The following is a 21,646-nucleotide window of genomic DNA, read 5'->3' on the forward strand; positions in this document are numbered from 1 at the left end:
CCGTGTCCCCTGCATTGGCAGGCAGATTCTCAACCACTGCGCCACCAGGCAAGCCCCCTGTTTGTTCTTTATTGTGGTAAAATACACTAACATTTACCATCTTAATCATTTTTAAGTGTACGGTTCAGTGGTATTAAGTCCATTCATATTTGTACAACCATCACCACTGTTCATCCACAGAACTCTTTCATCTTGCAAAACTGAAACTGTACCCATTAAGCACTACTCACCATTCCCTCCATTGGCAGCCAGCATTCTACTTTCTGTGTCTATGATTCTGATGACTCTACGCTGATGAGTCATGGAAGTGGAATCATGCAGTGTTTGTCTTTTAGTGCCTGGCTTATTTCACTTCTCATAATGTCTTTAAAATTCATCCATGTTGTAGCATGTGTCAGAACTTCCTTTTCTAAGGCTGAATAATATTCCCTTATATGTAGAGACCACATTTTGTTTATCTATTCGTCTGTCAATGGACCCCTTTACCTTTTAATATAGAATCAAATATATGATGGAAAATGTCATTTCTTTGAGTTAAAAGACCGCTATCATGCTCTAATTTGCATTGTGCATAGGCCATTGAGCCACCCCAGTGTCTGTTGAAGCTGTGCCAAGACCGTGGATCCCCTCTGCTGGACACTGGCCTGAAATAGGGGTGGGGTACAGATAGCAACCACTAGCCCCCGTGAAATCACATAAGCCAAACATCTTCTGCCAGGAACTGGAGCTGAACAGAGCAGTGTAGCAACCCAGAGCCTGTGGTATTTTCCACAGGAACCCACCTGTCTTGAAGAAGGTCCTCTAAGTGTCAGAAGGAGGAAGGAGCCAGAAATGGGGAGGAGGAGAGGCAGCCCAGCCCCCCTCCTGCCATCTCCACCTGGCACTTTCCCACTGCAGCTGAGGAAACATTCATATGCAGTGGTCAGTTACCCAGAAACAACTTAACCATCAACGGCTCCCAGATGTTAGGCCTGGGAAGGAAGTTGCTGATGGAATTAGGAATTTGCATTTGACCTGGAAAGTGCAAAGAACTGTCACTAATCTGCAACATCCATGCGGCTTCTCAAAACCCAGCAGGTTCCAGCATTGCTCAGAATGATCTGTTCCAGCTGCGGGTGGAAGGCTGCTATTCCTGTCTTTCAACCACATCTCTCTTCTTAGAAAACAGACAAGGAGCGTCCTGGGGCTCCATCTCATTTTTGGACCTTGGGGTCTGAACACAACTTGCTGACAGCTCCACGATTAATGAGGTGGGCCGCGCTTGCCCTTCTTAGGTGAAGGCTCTGTGCTCCTCCTTCCTGCCCTGCAGCATCCACACCAGCCTTGTGACTGAGTGGAAGGGGCTCAGGCCGCAGGCACAGTGGTTCAATCTTGAGTTCAAAGTATTGTAGCCTGGCTGATTGGATGGCCTTTCAGAGATGTTCCAAGCACAGGGTTCAGACCAGGCATAGTTTGTCCCACTTAAGAACTTGACAAGGACGCTAGGGAGCTGTCGAGCAACTGGTTTTCAAACCGTGTTCTACTGGCAGCCGGGCCCGCTCCTGCTCCTGGCTCTTCTCTCTGCTGGGCTCCCAGAAAGGTTTCTTTAATCCCCCTTCTTTAGTCCAGTGTCTCTCAAAACTGCATCGCAACCCACTAGTGGGTCAGGAAAGCAGTTTAATGGGCTGCGGCCAACATCTTGTTTGTTTAACGAAATAACTTCAGATGGAAAATAGAAGGTGGCAGTTTGTGGTAGAAAGTGTGTTGTGGCCTGAGCTCACTTTAGCTGTACGTATAGGTGTGGATGCTTCCTGATTTAAGATGCACCTTCACCAAGGAGGCCCCGAGAAGGAAGTGAGCTGCCCTGGGTCACCAGCTGGTTGTGCTCGGGCTGGGCTAGAATCACCCTGCCCTGCTCTGCCGGGTGGTGGTTGGCAAACGTCTTAACTGCTTTCATCAGTGAAGCGTTTCTTCACTGTTCTTCCAAACAGGTGTCTCGGAGGCATGAGGGGGCAGGTGGGGTCCTGTGGGCTGGGCCCAGGCTGGAGGCCTGGTGTGGAGCTGCTCCCTGCCCTCTCCAGCTTGTAAGTAAAAGACCAGACTGCAGAAGCGCAGCCTGGACTGGAGCCATCAGGAGCTGGTGGTTGGACCTCGGGCTTCGGAGTCAGGCCTAGATTTCAGTGTCAGCTCCCAGACTGCTAGGCTGGGTGACCACAGGCGAGTAAATGAATCTCTCTGAGCCTGGGTTCCCTCATCATTTAGTAGAATGATCAGACCTACTTCATAGACTGTTGTGATAAATGAGGTAATGCATCTGAAGTCCTCAGCACAGTGCCAGGCACATAAGCATTTAATAACATATTTATTCCTCATCCAGATGTGAGCGAGAAGCTGCATCCTTATGGGGTAATTATCTGGGTAGGACGTATCTATATCAGACATTTCTAGCTTTGTTTTTGTGAGATCCTGATGTGCCTGGTCGCCTCAAAAGAGCATTCTGGAGTTCTCAAAACTCTCCAAGCAATTGAAAAGGTCAGTCTAAGAACTGTCTAAAGTACGTCAAAACAGAGTAGAGCTGAGATGTCCCGTGTTAAACTGTTGAGGGTCCCTGCGCAGGAAACTTAGGGATCACGGGTCCTCACAAGCATACCTGTGCTGTACAATGCAGAGGTCTGGAGGTAAGCAGAGAAACTCAGGCGCTCATCTTTGTGTGTAACATATAATGGGTGCTAACGGTGGGCCTGTCCGATGGGAGGCGTGAACATCGGGACCCTGTGAAAATGAGATATTCTAAGGTAGATGGAAGCTTGGGGACCCGTCTCAGTATTCAAGGAGCCACCTGTTTCGCCAAGAACTTTCTAACAGAATGAATTGTTTAATAGTAGGACAAATGACTTGCAGAGGGCATGACCCTCTTTTCTTGGAGAATGTCAAGGAAAGGCTAGAAGTCTTTGAGTCTGACACGCTTAACTGTAGACCATGTTTCAGGCAGAGGCCCCTGCACATCTCTGTCACCTCTGATTCACCCATGGAGCTTCCTCGCAGCCTCACTGTGAAATCAATCGGAGTGACAGCATGTGCCACCCACTGGTTTTGCTGTCACAGTACAAAATCATCTGTTTAGGAGGTGGAAGAGGAAGGGGAGAGCGTTTTACTCCTGTGGTCTCCCATGAGTTTTTGTAGCATGAGAAGTTTTTCTTGCCTTCATGGTATCCCTTTCTCCTGTTAGTCTGTCCTTCCACAGCATGTCTCACCCCGTATCGAGCATCTAGCTCCATGCCGATTGCTCTGAGGGAATTAAGGATGTAAGGCATGGCCTCTGGCCACCAGGAGCTCACAGTCTAGGAGGAGTGAGTGCTACACGCCTAAAGCAGTTACAGAACAACTAACTGTTGTAGGTGCAAGTTTAGGAGGAAACATGGCTTCATGGAGGAGGTAAGATGTGAGCTGGGCCTTGAAGGGTGAGGAGGATTCGGATTGATGCGGAGGCAGCGGGAGGTTACTGCCAGTCAGGGTGCAGCATGAGGTCCAGGTCTGGAAGGGATGGTGGGTTGCTCTTCCTGTCCAGTGATGGGGGAGATCAGCTCAGTGCCTGTTCCCCCAGCTCAGTCCTCCAGTCTTCGCGTGCCAGGGCTGCTTTTTGCCTCATCCAGACAACCCCTTCCTTGGCAGCCAAGAGAATGCATTCCCTCCAAGTCTTTCGATTCATATGGAGAACCACTTCTCCTGCTGTTCATTCCACCTGGCTGCAGGCAGAGTTGCCATTGAAGTGGAGATGCCCACAGACTTGCTGGCCTCTTACGGGGCAGCTGATGGGTGTCTTTCCCTTCCTCCCTAATTGTTTCAGACTTCTTCCCAGCAGATAATTACAAGGGCATCTGTACCTTTTGCTTTTGTAATTGCAAAACACATTTGGATGTTGGAAAGGTATTGTAGGGAAGGAAAGAAAGCCTGGTATTTTCTGGTATCACAGAAGATGTTACTTAATGCTGTGATTTAAATGTTTGGGATTAGATCCAGAACACTGCCTTCCATATCCTCCTCCTATTTGCTATCTTAGCAGATTTAGCTGAAGGGTCAAAGAGAGGATTTCCTCCCCAAACTGCCATTTGAAATACTAACTTTTGGAAAGAGGCACCATAGTGTTGTGACACTTTTGTTAGTGTTGAGACGGAGTTGAATCACCCATATTATTTCAGTTGGATCCTAACTTCTCCCCACCGCCAAGTCACAGCACCTCGGGTGGCATTTATTTGGAAGGTGAGTGGTGAGGGGGAAGGGCTACGGGGCAAACCACCACACCCGTAGTCTCTGACTCTGCACATGGCCTGACTTTCGGTACCTGCCAGCCTTGGTAACCCCGTGAAGTGACCTCGCTGGTTAAAAACAAAATGCTACCTAACTGCTTCATCCAGAAGCCTGGTGTGTCTCTGCTGTGTCTGGGGGTGAAGTGAGTGAGGTTTAACGGATACTGTGTGCCTGTCAAGGTGTTTGCTGTTGAAGGAAACACACAGGCGTCACGTGTGTTCCCTCAGTGTAGAGGTGAACAGTCATTTTGTTGACCTGACTTGAGGAGACCTTCATGGGACCAGAGGGTCATCACAAAAAGACTTCACCTTCCTTGGCTGTTGAGACTCAGTGCAGCCAAGTGATTTCATGTGCATGAGCTCATCAGGCAGCCATAGCTTTGCACAGCTGTCTCCAAAGGAAACTTGAATGGCTTCTTTGATTAGGGGGATTACAACTTTTAACATTTTCCTACGTTTCTCCTACTTCTGTGGCCACAGGGCAGGTATCACTTTACAGGGAAGAAAATGGCAAAGGGAAAGGGAACGCATGTTCCAGGGTGGCAGGGACTTGTGATGAAATGTCCAGAGGGCTCTTCCCCAAGGAGCCCGAGCCAAAAGCAGCCCTTTTCAGCTGGGATCTCAGGCCAGGTTCCTGCATCCAGCCTACTGATGCCCTGGGTGTGGAACTCTTAGCCCTGTTCTGAAATTAATAGATGCCAGTGCCCACGCAGTCCACCAAGCCAGAGAGGACGAATGCAGAGTTGCCGGCCAGCAGCCACCTCTGGTGCTCCCTCACCCCGGTCTCAGGCTTCAGTATACCCATCTGTTTTTATCCTTCTGAGAATTATGGCCCTCTGTGAGTCTGATTTAAAATGAAAATGTATCATTCAAGTTGAAATGTGACATTGGCTAAGAAAAATGTCCATGATCACGTCCATAAAGCACCGTGATAAATGCGCTGTCCAGGAAGACAAGCTCGTCCCCCAGCACCTGACTCCCAGCCCCCCGGGAGGTGTCTTACGCCTGCGCAGTCACCTGTCTCCCTCCTCGGGGGGCTTCAGAGCAGCTTTGTGTCCTGGAGGAATTGTGAAGCAAATTCCACTTAAGCAAAACAAGCATGTGGGGGTGGGGGGAGAGGGGAGCTGCTTGAATATGCAGTATTTATATCCTAGGAAAAAAACTCACCGTAACTCTTCACTCTACCTCATAGTCACGTCAGAAAAACTCATTGGTGCTTTCCGAAAAGACTTCCACTCCTTCCCCAGCTTCACCCCGCTGCCCCATAGGGACTAAATAGCATAGGCTTGGAGACCTGGATGGAGGCTTGAGAAATTGCTTGGTTCACCTTCCTATTTAATCATGATTAAACAAACAGACACATAGTTACTCGCCTTGCTTTTAAAAATCCTACCAAGAAAGAAGAATGTAGAACTTATTTTGGAGCAAAATAATTTTTTATCTCAGCTCTTCCTGCCGGTAGTTGTGGCCTTTTCTCCCCTGAGCTCTGTGCTCATTTCTGGGGACCATGGTCTCACACAGGGTTCTTGACCACAGCTGCACATCACGGTCATGTGGAAGCGTTCCCAGAAGCCAGGAGCCACCTCAGACTCAGAGTCTGCCATCGACAAGATTTCCCAGGTGATTTTTAGATGCATCCTACCCTACAGCTGTCGCCCAGAGGCAAGTGTTGGCCCCTGGTAAACCGCAGCCACTTGACTGTCTGAGGGCAGTGCCGGGACTGCCTAGATTTGTCTCTGTCCTCACCTAGCGTCTCGGCTCCAGCATGAAGCCAGTGGGGAAGGCCTGTGTCTCCCTTCCCCTGCAGTAGGGCTTAGCGACCTTCAGACCCAGGGCCACCTTGGGGTCTCATCCTGTGTTCCCCTGGGAGGCCCAGGACGTACGTGGGGGATAAAGGGAAAGGCAAATATGGGGTGTCCGTGGCGGGGTGAGCACCCTGTCACCTTTGCATGAGTATCATCTTTCTTTAAATTTGCCTATTCCCGATATTCCGGATATTTCATATAAATGGAATCACACATGTGATCAACATGTGGCCTTTTATGTCAGGTTTCTTTCACTTAGGATAATATTTTCAAGGTTCATCCATGTTGTAGCATGCATCAGAACATTATTCCTTTATAATGCTTAACACTATTTTATTGTAAGAATACACCACATTTTATTTTACCCATTCATCAGTTGATGGACATTTGGATTATTTCCACTTCTTAACAAGTATGAATAATACTGCTCTGAATATTCATGCACATAGTTTTATATGCATGTATATTTTATTTCTCCTATTTATACCTAGAGGTAGGATTGCTGGGTAATATGGTAACTCTTTACTCTTTCAAGAAACTGCTACTGTTTTCCAGCATGGCTGCACCATTCTACATTCTCACCAGCAACGGATGGGGCTTCCCATATCTATACATTCTTGCCAACACTTGTTATTGTCTGTCTTTTTTATTATAGCCATCCTAGTGGGTGTCAAGTGGCATCCCACTGTGATTTGATTTGCATTTCTCTGATGATTAATGAAGTTGAGCATCTTTCCATGTGCTTATTGGCCATTCGTACATCTTCTTTGGAGAAATGGTATGCAAATCACTTGCCCATTTTTAAATTGAGTTAGTTGTCTCTTTGGTGTTCAGTTGTAGGAGTTCTTTACATATTCTAGATACTAGATCCTTATCAGATATATGACTGGCAAATATTTTCTCCCATTCTGTGGGGTGTCTTTTCACGTTCTTGATGGTGTCCTTTGAAGCATAAAAGCTTTTCATTTAGCAAGAGTCCAATGTATCTGTTTTTTCCTCTGAGATTGTTTGTCCAATCCAAGGTCACAAAGATTTACACCTATGTTTTCTTCTAAGAGTTTTATAGGTTTAGGTCTTTAATCCATTTTGGGTTAATTTATGTATAATGTGAAGTAGAGGTCCAACCTCATCCTTTTGCATACAGATACCAGTTGTGCCAGCACCATTTGTTGAAAAGACCATATTGACTCTTGAGGTAGGCAAGATAAGGGGGTATCACCCCATTTTAGGATGACAAAACAGATCCCTTAAGAGTTAAGTGATCAGATTAAATCCTCACAGATAGAAAGGGGTGGAGCCGTCATACCACATGGCCAGGGGTTAAGGATGCCTTCACTTGTGAGTCTTCTACAAAGTGCCCTCTCCTCTGACTTTGGTCTCTTGTGTCCCTTGGAAAATTTTGTCCATCCTTGATACAGTTCCAAGGATAACTCCTGCATCCAGCATCATTTATTTCTCCACTGGTTTGTTTCTTCAAAAGGGAGAACAAGAGAAGAGTATGGTGCCTGGTGTCCATCATGAAAATTGTTTCCGCAACTCGTATCTAGAGAGACTCTGTTGGTCCTGGTTAACAGGCATCTCAGCATGGCTAAACACCTCTGCCCCACGAATGTCTGTTGGCCCGTGTGTGAGACACTGGAGGGGACAAGGCCCCACCCCCACCCCGGCCCCCGGGGCTCACAGGCTCCTGAAGTTTCTCAAACTAGAAGAGAAGCATAACCCTGTACGTTCTGTGTCGACATGACCAGGATCTTTGCCTAAGTTGAATGTCACGGGGCCGTGAGGTGTGTCAGAGTACAGGTTGACCCACCTAATCCTGACCTGAAAAGCCCTGATGGATGCGTCACCTTTTTCTTAGGGGTCCTTGTGATAACTTGACATGCCATCTTCAGGGATTCCTCTTGTGGCCTGATGTCAGAGAAGCTGTGTGACGTAGCCTCATACTCTAGTCGTACTGGAGAGACTCAGAGCTTGTCTCTGCCAGCCAGTCCCCGCATGAGGAAGCCTGTCCAAGAGGAGGAAGCGAAGTGCTGCCACCTTTGCAGATCCACCCCATCGTACACACTGGTCCACTGGGGCCCTGCAGGCAGGTGTGTTCTTCTGTGGGTGTCCCCATGTGTAGATGTTAAGTATGGTATCAGGCTCCAGATGGGAACTCAGTCAAGCAAAACATCACCCCACTGCATGTGCTCCACCACACACTGTCTTGAGGCCTGAGGAGCTTGTAACGAGGAAGCACCTTTCCAGACTGGTGGGCTCTGCTGAACCCTTGCCCTGGGGCAGCTCATCCACCGTGCCTGCTCCCACTTCTTCCCAGGAGCCATCACAGGTCCTGGGCTTTCCCCACACCCAGCTGTGACCACTCTACTGGTGGGCATGCCTGCTCCCCAGCAGACCAGAGACACACAGGGTGAAGTAGGCCTCTATTTCAGAGAAAACACGATATTAAAGTCTGGGACATTCAGCCAGACCCCTGGCATGCGAGTCTGAATCCAGAGAGAACAGGGCTGAGTGAGTCCTGTCTCTGAGGCCCCTACGACTCCACATAGCCCAGGGTTGGGGCCACAGTTGAGGCCTGGAATACACTCAGGATGGGAGCTCTTCTCCCACCGCTAATATGGAATAGAATGGAAGAGCAGCTGGGCCCAGGGTGGGCTTAAAAGACACCCCCAGGTCATCGGCCACAGAGATGCCTGGGAGAGGGTGTCTCCAGGGCCAGCCAGCGAGGGTGGGGGGACCGGGAGGAAGCAGCTTCACACTATGGAGGCGGATGGCAGTCATGGTCGTCGTTCGAAAGGTTCCTGTGCTAGAACTGTGTGCTGTAATACACATTCCACAAATGTTTGGGGGCATTTTTGCATATCTTGATGAATGGGGTGGTGGGTAACGGTGGAAAGATGCTCTGTGTCCTGTGTCCTGGGGAACTGTCCCACACACTGAGGAAGTGTCTGCCCCAGAGCCACTCCTGCCCTCCTTGAGAAACTCTGGTAGAGAGAAAAGTTTCACACTGGGTTCCAGCCATTTTAAAGCTCAGAAAATACCGAGTTTTTAAAATGTAGTAAGTGACTGCGGGTAAAGATACCATGCATGATAGGTGCTGGGAGGTTTTAAAAAAGTATCAGAAGACGTATCCGAGCTTGGCCAAAGGAAGCACAAGTCCAGCAGAGAAGCTAGCATGTACAAAAAAATATCCACAATACAACGCGGAAAGCTCTGTGTCCCACAGGGAAACGGGAATACTTCAAATGCTACGAGAGAGAGAGGTTTCGTGGTACATATGCTCCAGGGGAAACCTTGGACACCTGTGGTGATAATAAGCGGTCTTTCCTAACTTTTACATGGGCACAGAAAACCTCCATCCAGATGTTCCTGCCAAATCAGAAAGTCTTGTTAAGAAATTCTACTTTTGGAAAAAGAATCACATATTCTATTTAGATTCCCTTGGAAGGTTTTCCTCTTACGGATGAGGGAGCCTTTCCTGTGAAGATTTCATTTCTTTTTTTTTTTTTTTTTTTTAATTGTGTTGGGTGTGATAATGGTATTGTGGTATGTAGGAGAATGACTTTCTTCCTTCCTTCCTTCCTTCCTTCCTTTCTTTCTTTCTTTCATTTTTGGCTGTGTTGGGTCTTCGTTTCTGTGCAAGGGCTTTCTCCAGTTGCGGCGTGCGGGGGCCACTCTTCATCACGGTGCGCGGGCCTCTCGCTATCGCGGCCTCTCTTGTTGCGGAGCACAGGCTCCAGATGCGCAGGCTCAGTAGTTGTGGCTCATGGGCCTAGTTGCTCCGCGGCATGTGGGATCTTCCCAGACCAGGGCTCGAACCCGTGTCCCCTGCATTGGCAGGCAGATTCTCAACCACTGCGCCACCAGGGAAGCCCAAGATTTCATTTCTAAGAGCACAGAGGTCCACAGAAAAGGGAATCCACATTTGATTCTGGGTCCTTTGGTGAAGGACACATACATGCTCGGACCCTGTTGTGGTACCCCGTGAGGGAGTGCCCACCCAAGCCCTTCTCTGTGGACGGGCTGCTTTCTGCAGCATCCTCCTCCCCCATTGGTGTCACCTTGATGCAGGCATCTGAGGAAGCCTTTTAAAGAAAAGGGGCAGGGCTTGGATGGGAAGGGAGAGTAACTTAGGTCTTTAGGAAGCGTTGCAGCTTTCCAGACCCTCCACATCTGTGAACTCACTGGCTACTGAAGTCCTGGGAGGTACTCGTGAGGTGGGTGATATTCTCTCCACTTGCAGATGGGGGAGGTGAGGTGTCCAGTCTGCGACTTGCCTAAGGTCACACTGCCAATCAATGTCAGAGCGGGCTTCTCTGCTCCCGTCCTCCAAGTTTTTTCTGTATTGTGGCCACATCTCCCTACTCCCTCGTCATCTCCTGGAGCCTGTTATCTCCCTGAGTTATGGAACTGTCAGCAGTTAGTGGTTTTCAAATTAGAAGCATTGAAGGTTTTTAGCCCAGTGAAACGCTGCTCTAATTATTTCCCCAGAGGAATTGCAAACTCATAGTGAGAAACAAGACAGATGAGGACATGGCTAACTGAACTGCAGGAGGTGGAAAGTGGCCTCAGAAAGTCACGCCGAAAGTGCTGAGCCACCTTGAAGGGCGAGCCCACACCCCGCTGGGCGGGCAGGAAGGAGTGCATGATGCGGGTGAAACACGGATGGCGGGCGTGGGGAGTAAGGACACTTTTCATTCTCTTTGATTCTTGCCCAGATCCATCTTGCCCCACGTGGAAGTATCAGTAAACAGAATGGTCTATGTTTAAAACTTGAGGGCTGGTGCAGAAAGAGCCTGGAAAAAATTCAACAGCGTTTGCATGTATTAAAAACAAAATGCACGTCTAATTTGCAGCTTATCCATCCAGCTCTCTGTTCCTGGGCCGCCACTATTAGGTCGGTCAGGGCTTCGGAGTTTTCTTGACATTTCTTGTGCCTGATTGAAATCATTGAAGCAACGTTTAGCTGGGCAAATAACCTTAAGTGTTTCCATTTTTAAAGCCTCCTGGTAGAGATTTCCAGTAATTAGGTGGGTTTGGTTCACAGTCCCAAAGGGCACAGAGCAGCAGAAACCCTACCTGGGCCCGATCCCAGCACCCTCCGTCCCCCCTCCTGAAGGGAACCCACACATCGTGAGCCCGCGGAGCAGGGCCACGCGCACACCTGGTCAGCTCCGAGCAGAACAGATGCTGTCATTCCCCTGTGACCTTGCATTCGTGACAGACAGGACCCATTGAAAAAGTAAAGGGCATGGAAACAAAGTATATTAGTGGTTGTCAGGGTCTGGAGGGAGGGGAGAACAGGGAGTGACTGATAATAGGTATCGGGTTTCGTTTGGGGGTGATGAAAATGTTCTGGAATTCAACATTGGGGATAGTTGCACGACTTTGTGAAGGTACTAAAAAACTATTGAATTGTATACTTTTAAAAAGGTACATCTTTACGGTATGTGTGTTATATCTCAAGCTGTTATTTAAAAAAAGGTAAGGCACAAGCCATTTTATGTAGAGAAATAATAAGATGGAAAAAAAAAGCCGTTTTGTTATTTGCACCTTCTCTGAGACCCGTGGCTGTGTTAGAAGTCTTCCACCAAACCAGGCGAGTGTTTACAAAGGCAGGGAGAGGCTCTGAGCTCAGTCTGTTTTCCTTCTCGTCCCAGGAAGTGGAGATGGGTGGCCTGGGAGGGAAGGGGAACCCAAGGACCACACTGGCATGTGACTGTGGAGGGCAAGGGGAGCAGCTCTAGAAGAACCTGCTTCCAAGATAGTGTCCACCACCCGCAGTGGCCCCTGATGTTCCACAGTACTCATTTCTTTGGATAAAATTTCTAAAGGATCCCTTTTAAAAGCGAATGTGCTCCAGGAGAAGGGATGCAATCCGTTTATTCTGTATTAATACTTTAGAATGAGGGCGATTGAGTAACTGGACAGTCACTCAGCAAGGCCACAGGTGATGGTAAATGGTAACACACGATCTCAAGGCAGCCACCTACATGATTTCCAAATGGGCAACGTGGACAGCATGTGGGCCTGAAGACAGAGTGTGTGTGTAGCATCTCCTGATGCCTCTGAAGGGGTGAGCATCTCTTGATGCCTCTGAGGACTCGGAAGGAGTGGGGACAGATGGGCCGAATTCACCTTCAGAGGGACTTAGACTGCAAATTCAAAGTCTCCTTAGAGTAGGACTGTGCTGCAACAGAACAGGAGTTCCACGCAGAGGCTGTGAGCGTCCCCTGAAAACTGAGATGAGAAGCGAGGAGAGTATGCGCATCCGTGTGAATTGAGGTAGCTTTCGGGAGAAAGGGTCAGAGCCTGCCTAGAAAATTATGTCTTTGGTCATTGAAAAGACTGCATTTGTTTAAGTAGAGATCTCCTCAGAGGCCAAGGGATAAACTTAAGGCTCTCTTAAAGATTTCCTTCCAGAATGTACCAGAACAGCACTTACTTAAAAGGTAGTGAAATTATAAATGCCCTTTATTTTATGTGCATTGATGGACATTTTCTTTAGAATGGGTCTGCATTACTCTAATAAACAGCGGGGGTGGTGTGGAATCATAAAGTCTACTTGCGGGAGAAAAATGGCTCCTTCTAAACTATACCAACATGTGTGAACAGTGTATCTCCAGGGGTTCGAATATGGCCTCTCTTTATTTGCTAACGTATGCTTTCCTGCATTAGAAAGTTTTCAATGAGCTATATTAGTTTTAGTTTTATAAGAAGAAAAATCAAGCTGCATTCCAGGTAAGGCTCCCCCATTCCAGCAGCAGTGGAGTGGAGCTCCACGTTTTGGGGCAGAAACCCCCTGTGAGTGGTTCTGCCTCTGGTCAGCCCTCCCAGGGGAGCCTCCAATGCTTCCTTTTTCTTTCAGTCTTCCAGCCATGATTCTATAACTTAACTACACACTGAAATTCTCAGAAGGCATCAAGGGAGAACAGAATGCCCCAGAATGTGTTTTGCTGCTCTGAGAAGGGCTTTGTGCCAGGCATATTGACCCCATGGGGCGCTGTCTGAGATCACCCATGGCCCTTGTGTGGCCGAGAGGCAGGATGTGTCGCCTGATGCACCGGTTTTCCCTGCAGGTGGGCCTACCATGACTTCTACAACCGGTATCGGGTGCTGGTCAAGAAGAAAGAGCTCGCCAACACAGACAAAAAGGCCATCTGCAAGTCTGTGCTGGAGAGCCTCATTAAGGTGAGCTGGGCACGGCCCCGACTGCTGGCCTCCAGGGGAGGCTCAGCCGCGGTGCCCTGGGAATAGGGGGATGGAGGAGGTGTTAGCTGCCTTTTTGGTCTTCATCCCTCGTATTGAGACTGTTCCTGAGATAGTAATCCATTTTCCTGCGTCAGCAACTGTAAAGGAGAAGCCCCTTCACCTGCCTGGAGAACTTTCTAGCCTTTCTCCCATCACAGCTCACATAGAAAATGAAATTGTTTATACAGCACGCTGGGGGTCATGATGAGGCTGCCCCTGGCTACAGGCTGCTGGCCGGGATCTCTGGCTTCCCCAAAGCCTGGGGCTCCACAGCTCAGCCCGCCAGCACCAGCGCACCAACCCAGGGGCTCTGATCTGGAGCCCGGGCACAGCCCGGAAGCCAGCAGAGGGGAAAATAGCTGCGCTTCTGGTAGCTTCCTCACTGCAGAGCCGTCCTCAGGCCCACCCCCAGATGCTTGTTTTAAATAAGGCAGTGGATTTCATTTCATTTGAAACAATCTGAACTCAACAGCTGACACTTGGGACTGGAGAACTATAGCAGAGCTCTTGGGGGCCTTTAGTGAGGGACAGATCCTTGAATATTTCCTAGTTCCAGAGTATTCAGGGATTACAGCAGAGTATGGTACTTAATGGTCTCAATAAAGGGTTAAATTATATCAAAAATCTTCCTTTAAGAAGGTAAGAGAATTACATCTAAATTTTTAAATTTCTCAGTATTGTTTTGCTAGGAAAATCTATTCATCTGGAGTATAGCTCATTGCCAGATGAGCAGCTTTTAAGGTCATATGTTATTTTGTGAAAGTGACACAGTTACCCTCAGCATAGTCTTAGCAGCTCAAGTCTGTAGCTGTAGACAGTGCAGAATACTGTGCTAAATATTCCATAGAGAGTAAGAGGATGACAATCTCGTTAATTGAAGGTTGCAGGTGGTTCTTTGGACTCTGGTTAATTGAGGTTTTTGCTATGGTGTGTCTGTCAGTGTTTACATTTCAACATGTCCTCTTTCAACGGGTGAGAAAAATGTGTTCAAGGTCAGCTGATTCTGGTTGACATGGAGCGTCAGGAGTCTTCCTTCTCTACTGGTACCAGGAGCTGGCCTCTTCATGTAATCAAGGCTCACAAGTAGCCCACTCTGCCATGGGGCTGTCTTCTCCTTTCTCCAGACTGTAGTTCCACACTTCCTCTGCCTTCCCTGGATTTCTCCAAGCTTCCAGCAGAACTGCTGCTTCCCAAACAGAGGGTACTCTGGAGGGGGCCCAGGTCAGACTGGCTGACTCAGCTTCCCCCACTCTGCTCCCCTCCAGCTAGCAGGACCGAGTAGTACCACTGCCCCGTCCTGCTCCCGATACGCTCAGGCCACTGGCTTGTTAATGCCCAGCTTCCATGCCGACTCTGCCCTCCCGGTTTCCTCAATCCAGTACTCTCTGAGCCCATACCATGCTGTCCTGTGCTCCAGATGTGTCTCCTTTCTTTCAGAGGATGGCCTTTGCATTGACACTCTCCCCTAGTTATGAGTACTGAGCCTGACACACAGAAGTAACTCACCAAACATTTGTGGAATGAGTGAACAAGTGAATTCCCTAAAGTATGTGAATACGTGCTGTTTCCTCTGCCTGAAGTGCTTTTTCCCTCTTTTACCTGTCCGGCCAGGTTTTACTTTCCCTCTAGATTGAGCTCTAAAATGCTTTCTGGTCTTTGAAGCCTGTTCCTGGCCTCCCAGATGGAGTTAGTCACTGGCTAACACTTCTCAACTTCTGTCTTCCATTTTTGCGTTTCTCCCCTTGTATTGTAGTTAAGAGCTTCTTTTTCATTTCACCAGACTCTGAACAACTAAATGGCAAGGGTCCCACTGTCATTTGTTCCTAGCACAATTACTGGTCATCACAGGAGCTCTGATGTGAGCTCTTTGTGAGCTCTTCTGCTCTTTGTGCAAGTGGCTGCATGGGTGACATGAGCTTGTCCTGATGAAACCTGCCACCAGTGGCTCACGGTTATTAAGCACTTAGTAGGAGTCAGACATTTCTAACTGCTTCACACACTTCATCTCATCCTAACATTTCCTTACGAGAAAGATACAACATGATGCCCATTTCACAGCTGAGGAAAACTGAGGCACAGGCAGCTGATATAAATTGCCCAAGGCAACTCAGGAGCCCCCACGGTCTAAACCACATCACCCTCTGAGTCTGACTGATTAATTAATGTCACTGTATACGATCAGTGCTTTAAGGCTTCCCTAGAGACCTTGTATTTCCTTTTTTTTTCATTTTTTCCCTTTTTTGGGGACCACATCTTCTGGTCACCAATGCTAAGTGACTTGGAACTTCAAGCAACTGAGACTTGGCAAAGCCACCCGTTAGCCTAAAATGGCACATGCCAGCTCCCTGCCCTCTCCAGGAACGTGCTTAGTACATTTTAGAGCAGAGTAATTAGGAGAGAAGCAGTGACGAAGGTGGCGTGTAGGCCAGGCAGTAGGTGCTTACCAGCCACATTCATTGGCAGGCAGCCACGGGGCAGGGGCTGCAACATGAGGTTGCTCGCCAGTGATAGTCTCATCCTGCAAGGATTGTAGGAATACCTCCATCTTTAGCCTGAATTTTTTTTTCCTTAACTCTACAAATGTGTATTGAGTTCTTCCTATGTACTAACCTGGGGTGGTCAGTGTGAGGGTTATTGAAAGAGTGTACTAGGTGGGCCCTGCCCTCCAGGACAGATGGTCATCTAGTGTGGTTATAGACATCACTGGCCGTCATGCAAACCTGAACCTTCATCCTGACAGTGAAGGAGCATATTAACAAGCATCCACTGAGACCCAGAGAGCATGAGGAAATATGTATGTGAGGAGTGTGAGAAGGAGATGGTATTACAGAAGCGGCATGGTGTAGTAAGAGACCTCTGGCCTGGGAGTCCTGGGTCTTGGGTTCTATTCCTTGATATCTTCAGTGAGACCTTTGGCAAGTCACCTCAACATTCTAGGCATCTGTAAAATAAAAGCAGTGGCTTGGGGTAGATTGCTAAGATTCCTTTCTACTCCCTCAGTCTCTGATTACTGGAGAAGGGTTCTCAAAAGAGAGCCTCTGATTGGTATGTGAAGAGTATAGTCAGTTCTAGGGGTTACAGAAAGCAGGCCCGGGGTAGAAGTTCTCAAGACACCTGGGGGAAGGGGAGTGCAGCCATCAGGGCAGTGGTGATGGCTGTAGCAGGCAGGACCTTCAGAGAGATCCTCATTTGTAACAATTGTGGCTCTGTGAACCAGACTGCCCTTTCCCTGGTGGTTTTTTCCAGAATAGGAAATGGAGCCTGTGTACTGTGGTTCCTGAGATGCAGCAGGCGCCCCTCAGGCCCTAGCTCTGCTAAAGGCCTAGTAGCCAGGCTTGTCCCCCGACTGTGAGGGCTGAGCCGCCCACCTTTTGCTTCTGGAGCCCTCCTCACTGAGGAGGAGTCTCCCCAGCAGGGCAGTGATGCAGGCAAGGCCTCGGCCGCCTCAAAGCTTCCCCGCCCAGCCCAGCCCCTGTTCCTCCCGGCGTGAGCTGAGGGCCCTGAGCAGATGCGGGGATGAGACCCTGGTCCTCGCCGCTCGCTCCTCCCAGCTTCACCGGCAGCCCGACCATGGAGGGGACACTCAGTGACGGTCTACCCAGGTGCTGTGTCCCAGCTCAGCCACGGCTCAGGCAGCCTGGCTTTCCTGTGCGTGGAACCAGGTTCCTGTTAGCCGTCCAGGGCTTGGCCCTGAAGAGCGGTGACTCGGCATTATTTCAGAGCCATTTGTCAACGTGAAATGTATTCTTGTGTGTGTGTTTTCCTTAGACCTTGGCTCATTATCTCCACCTTATTATGGTCTTCATGCCAAGTGAGCAAAATCAGATGAAGTTTATTTACAAAGAGTGCTCAGTTATTGTGAGTTACCTATCGAATATTCTAGCCCAGGCTCATCCGCATACACATGGCTGGGTCATCTTCCCTTATCCACCAGGGTGAGCGCAGAGAAGGGCAATTAACTTTAACCTGAATAGATGTAATTAAAGATAGTAATTATATGTCTGAAAAAACCTCACAACATAGTTAGAAACCAAATAAAATGTATTTGGGGGTTATTTGCAATATATTCGTAATTTCCCACACCTGCCTCCTTTCACTTCGTTCAGGCCTTTGCTTAAATATCACCTCCATAGAAATGCCTTCCTCGATTAGCCTATTTCAACATCTCCATCCCATCCTCCAGCCCTCAGTTTATTGTCTTTGTAATCTTCAGCACTGCCTGAAATGTACTGTGTGCTTGTTTGCTTGTCCGGCTGCCCTCACAGCGATGTCAGTTGCTGGCGGGCAGGGATCTTTTTCACTGCTGCATTCAGTGTCTGACCAGTAGTAGGGACAGGCTTGGGGTCTGTTAACACAGTAACTCTCAGCATTTGTTTAAGGAGCAGGGGCGTGTGAGACCTGGCAAGGGACTTGTGCGTCAGAGGACCTGGGGTGGTAGGGTGCTTCCCTTACTGCTCACGGATGGTGAACCAGCTCCCCTCCCTGCCTTGTAAAGGATCCTGACAAGTTCCAGTTTGGCCGCACCAAGATCTTCTTCCGGGCAGGCCAGGTGGCCTACCTGGAGAAGCTTCGGGCTGACAAGTTCCGGGCAGCCACCATCATGATCCAGAAAACCGTCCGGGGCTGGCTGCAGAAGGTGAAATACCGCAGGTTGAAGGCAGCTACCTTAACTCTGCAGAGGTACTGCCGAGGACACCTGGCCCGCAGGTGAGCTGAGCCGGGGCACATCTAAGGTAGCAGATTGGCGGTGAGGGTGGAGGGGCAGGGGGCTGGGACCGGCTCCGAGCTGGCTGGCCTCTCTCAGCCCCGGTAGTTAGAGTGGTTCCTGCTGGGCCCTGTCTGCATCCGGCTTTCCCCCAGCAGGTGGGCCCCTGTCTCTCCTGCCCTTCTCACCTGAGCGTGTAGGTCTAGTTCCCAGGTCTCTTGCCTCCGCCAGTCTGTCCCTGTCCTAGGCTAGCACTGGCTGGTTTTCCCACAAAACCTCCATTTGCCCTTTGCTTAAACTCTTAAGTAAAACAATCTTCTTTTAGAAAAAGAGACAATTTCAGCCTTTCTGTCACAGTTAACATACACTCAGGTTCGTGATTTACACCAATTTCAAAACCCCTTGGGAGTTTGGTAAATAGGGCTGGCAAGACCCGGAGAGGTCCCTTCTATGAGTTGTTGCACTCAGCCAGCACAGAGAGGGCGAGACTTGTCTGACCGCAAGCAGCTACCTAGGGGCAGAGCCGGAAGCCAGTCGGCTGCCCTGACCCAGCCCAACACCATGCAGAAGAAGCTACTTTACTTTAAACGTCCCCTGCTCAGTGATGTCATTGGGTTGATGAAGTGCTAAAGCAGTAAAAGCATCTCCAGAGAGATGGGCATGGAGGACACCCCTGCCACGAGACCCACCCCTGGACCTTTACACAGGTCATCAGATTTTGGACCCAGCCCTAGTTCAAAATCAGTGACCTCTGCAGATCCGGATTTCCTCGGAGAAATGACAGTAATTGCCAGGAAGCCTTGCATTTGGAAGCCAGAGTTTCACAAGTGGCTGCTCAGGCATCTCTGCTTGAATATATAAAACAAGCCCAGAGCAGGCACCCTTTGTACCATAAATTTAGAAGATTACTCCAGCTCCCCCTCCTGTCCTTGCTGTTAGCTGTTTATCCAAGCAGAACTGGAGATGATGAATGCCATTAATTTACCTGTGAAGAGCTGAGAGATGGTCTCTGGAACAAAAGCTACAGAAATGAGAAGGTTGTCAGTAGTATCAACACTAAGTCATCATCCACAGTCAGGGCATCACTGAGTACCCTTGTGCCGGGGACTCTGCTTGGGCAGCAAGCTGGCCTGCATTCTCCCTGGAGGGTGTTTGTATTCTAGAGAGACTGCTCAGGGAGAGCTGGACCGGGAATCGGACTCATTTCAGCAGGTAGAGCAGGGCTGAGTGGTCACCTCCCACTCTGGAGCTGCGCTAGATGATTTCCAAGGTCCTTTCTAGCTTTTAATAGTCTGACTCTCTAGTTGAGCATTTGCTATGAGCCTGATACCAAACAAAGCCCTGAAGGAGGGTAAAAAGTGTTGGACTGACTTCATGTCTGTCTTGAGGGGTGAGATGGAGAATGCGGAAATGAAACAGAGGAAAGTAGATGCCCATGTGCAGTGCATCCCCAGCAGAACGGGCTGGGAGATGAGAAAACAAAGAGGGGTCGCTGCAGGTCTGAGAAGGTTTTATTCATTCAGCAAATACTTACCATGTGCTACTATGCCAGGCCCTGTACTGGATGTAGGGGTACAAGGATGCTTGAGACATGGCTCCTGACCTCTCCACACCCGGTGAGCTCCAGGGACCAGACAGGGGTGTGAACATGTGATGTCGTTGAGGACTGCCCAGGTTGCAGGAGGGGCTTGCGGGTGGGGGAGTGGACAGATGAGGATCAGAGTTGATCAGACTTAGACTGAATTGTAAATATGTGGAAAGACGTTTTGCACAAGACGGAGGAAGCCAATTCTGCTGTTCTGAGCTGAGCCTCAAGTCCCCAAGGCCTTGCTACAGTCGGTAATGGTGATGAGAGTTGGCTTGCCCTTGTGGTGTCCAGGCAGGGCCGGGGGGGAGGGGCTCGCATTCACGAGTGGCCCAGAGGCCTCCGTCAGACTGGCCCACCACTCTCTCCCTCCCCAGGCTGGCCGAGCATCTGCGGAGGACCCGGGCGGCTGTGGTGCTCCAGAAGCAGTACCGCATGCGGAGGGCTCACCAGGCCTACCAGAGGGTCCACAGGGCCACCGTCGTCATCCAGGCCTTCACTCGGGGCATGCTTGTACGGAGAATCTACCACCAGGTGTGTAGCCACCCTGAGAGACTCAGGCTGTAAACTCAGAACTAAGCAGCAGCAAATGGGTTGGCACCAACATAAACGTTTATTGGGTGCTTCTAACTTTTCTCTAAGTAATTTCACAACTCTGCTCTCACTGAATCCTAACCAAAGTCTCATGAGGTGTAGTGTCTCAAAAGTTCTCCAGAGAGACAGAACCGATAGGAGATGCATGTATCTGTGTGTGTGTGTGTGTGTATTTATTATGAGGAAGTGGCTCATGCAGTCATGGAGGCTGAGCAGTCCCCCCATCTGCTGTCTGCAAGCTGGAGACCCAGGAAGCCAGGGGTGTAATTCAGCCCGAGTCTGAAGGCCTGAGGACAAGGGAGCTGATGGTACACATCCAGTCTGAGGGCAGGAGAAGATGAGACGAAATGTCCCAGCTCAGCAGTGAGGCAGGAAGAAGGCGAATTCCTCCTTCCTCCACCTTTTGTTCTATTTAGTCCCACCATGGATGGCATGATGCCCACTACACAGGGGAGGGCAGTCCTCTTCACTGAGCCCACCGGCTCAAATACTTCTCTTTCTGGAAACATCCTCACAGACACACCCGGAAACAGTCTTTAACCTGAGCATCCCGTGGCCAGTCAAGTTGACACATATTAAGTATCACAGGTAGGAAGGGTGCGTATCATTGTACCCCTTCAACAGCTGTGAGCTGCTTGGAGCAGCTGACTCACCTGCCCAAGGGCACTCGGTCAGCCCATGGCAGAGCCTGGTGACCTATCTGGGGCTCACACAGACTTGAGAGCAGGGGGCAATATTGGGAGTCATCAGGCTAACTCCTTCATTTAACTGATGAGCAGCCTGAAGCCCAGTGAGGTGAGGTCAGGAGAAGGACCCTGACCTCCTCCCTGCCAGGCCATTATCCAATGAAGCTGAAAGACCCAGTTAGTAGCCCCAAGTCAGGACACACCCCATCCACCAAATCACCCCCGCACAACTGAAGCTCAATGCTAAGATGCAAGATGGATTGGAACGAAATGTCTAAAATGGTCTTTTGTTTTCCTAAAATGAACATCTGCCTCATCTATGATCAGATAAGGTGTGATTTTCTAAGTAATAAAACTATAAAGCGTTACATTGATAATGGAAAAGCAGACGTGGTTTGGCACCAGATGGAGCACACCCGGGCCAGTGGGAAAAGCTTCTGTGAATATTCCTGGGAGATTGGTGACATCTGTGTGGTGTCACCATGGATGGGACAGGTGGCATTTCGGAGGCACTAGGGTTTGAACCCAGCTCATCTCAGAGCTGTGATACTGGGCATGTTAGTCTTTCAACATGTTTATTTATTCATTCCACAAATATTTATTTGCAGGGCATTAGAGTGAGAACACTGATGATGCTTTAATTTTCTGAGTGGTTTTTTAACTGGATAGGAAAAAAACAAAAACAAAAACAGTGAATTGCAAGCCAAGTTTGTAATTGTAAGCCATTTAACCCA

The 21,646-nt window shown here is 49.1% G+C and overlaps 1 protein-coding gene across 2 annotated transcripts in view; it reads left to right on the top strand.

Moving 5' to 3' along the window:
* MYO5B (myosin VB) overlaps nt 1-21,646 on the top strand; it is a 372,781-nt gene that overhangs the window by 295,812 nt on the left and 55,323 nt on the right. For both annotated transcript variants that reach the window (XM_061168927.1, XM_061168926.1), the window contains exons 18-20: nt 13,171-13,282; nt 17,838-18,049; nt 20,010-20,166. In XM_061168927.1, coding sequence (XP_061024910.1) covers nt 13,171-13,282; nt 17,838-18,049; nt 20,010-20,166 — 481 coding nt within the window. The remainder of the gene's footprint in view (nt 1-13,170; nt 13,283-17,837; nt 18,050-20,009; nt 20,167-21,646) is intronic.

Source organism: Eubalaena glacialis, chromosome 15 (assembly GCF_028564815.1).
Source record: "Eubalaena glacialis isolate mEubGla1 chromosome 15, mEubGla1.1.hap2.+ XY, whole genome shotgun sequence".
Taxonomy (NCBI): Eukaryota; Metazoa; Chordata; class Mammalia; order Artiodactyla; family Balaenidae; genus Eubalaena; species Eubalaena glacialis.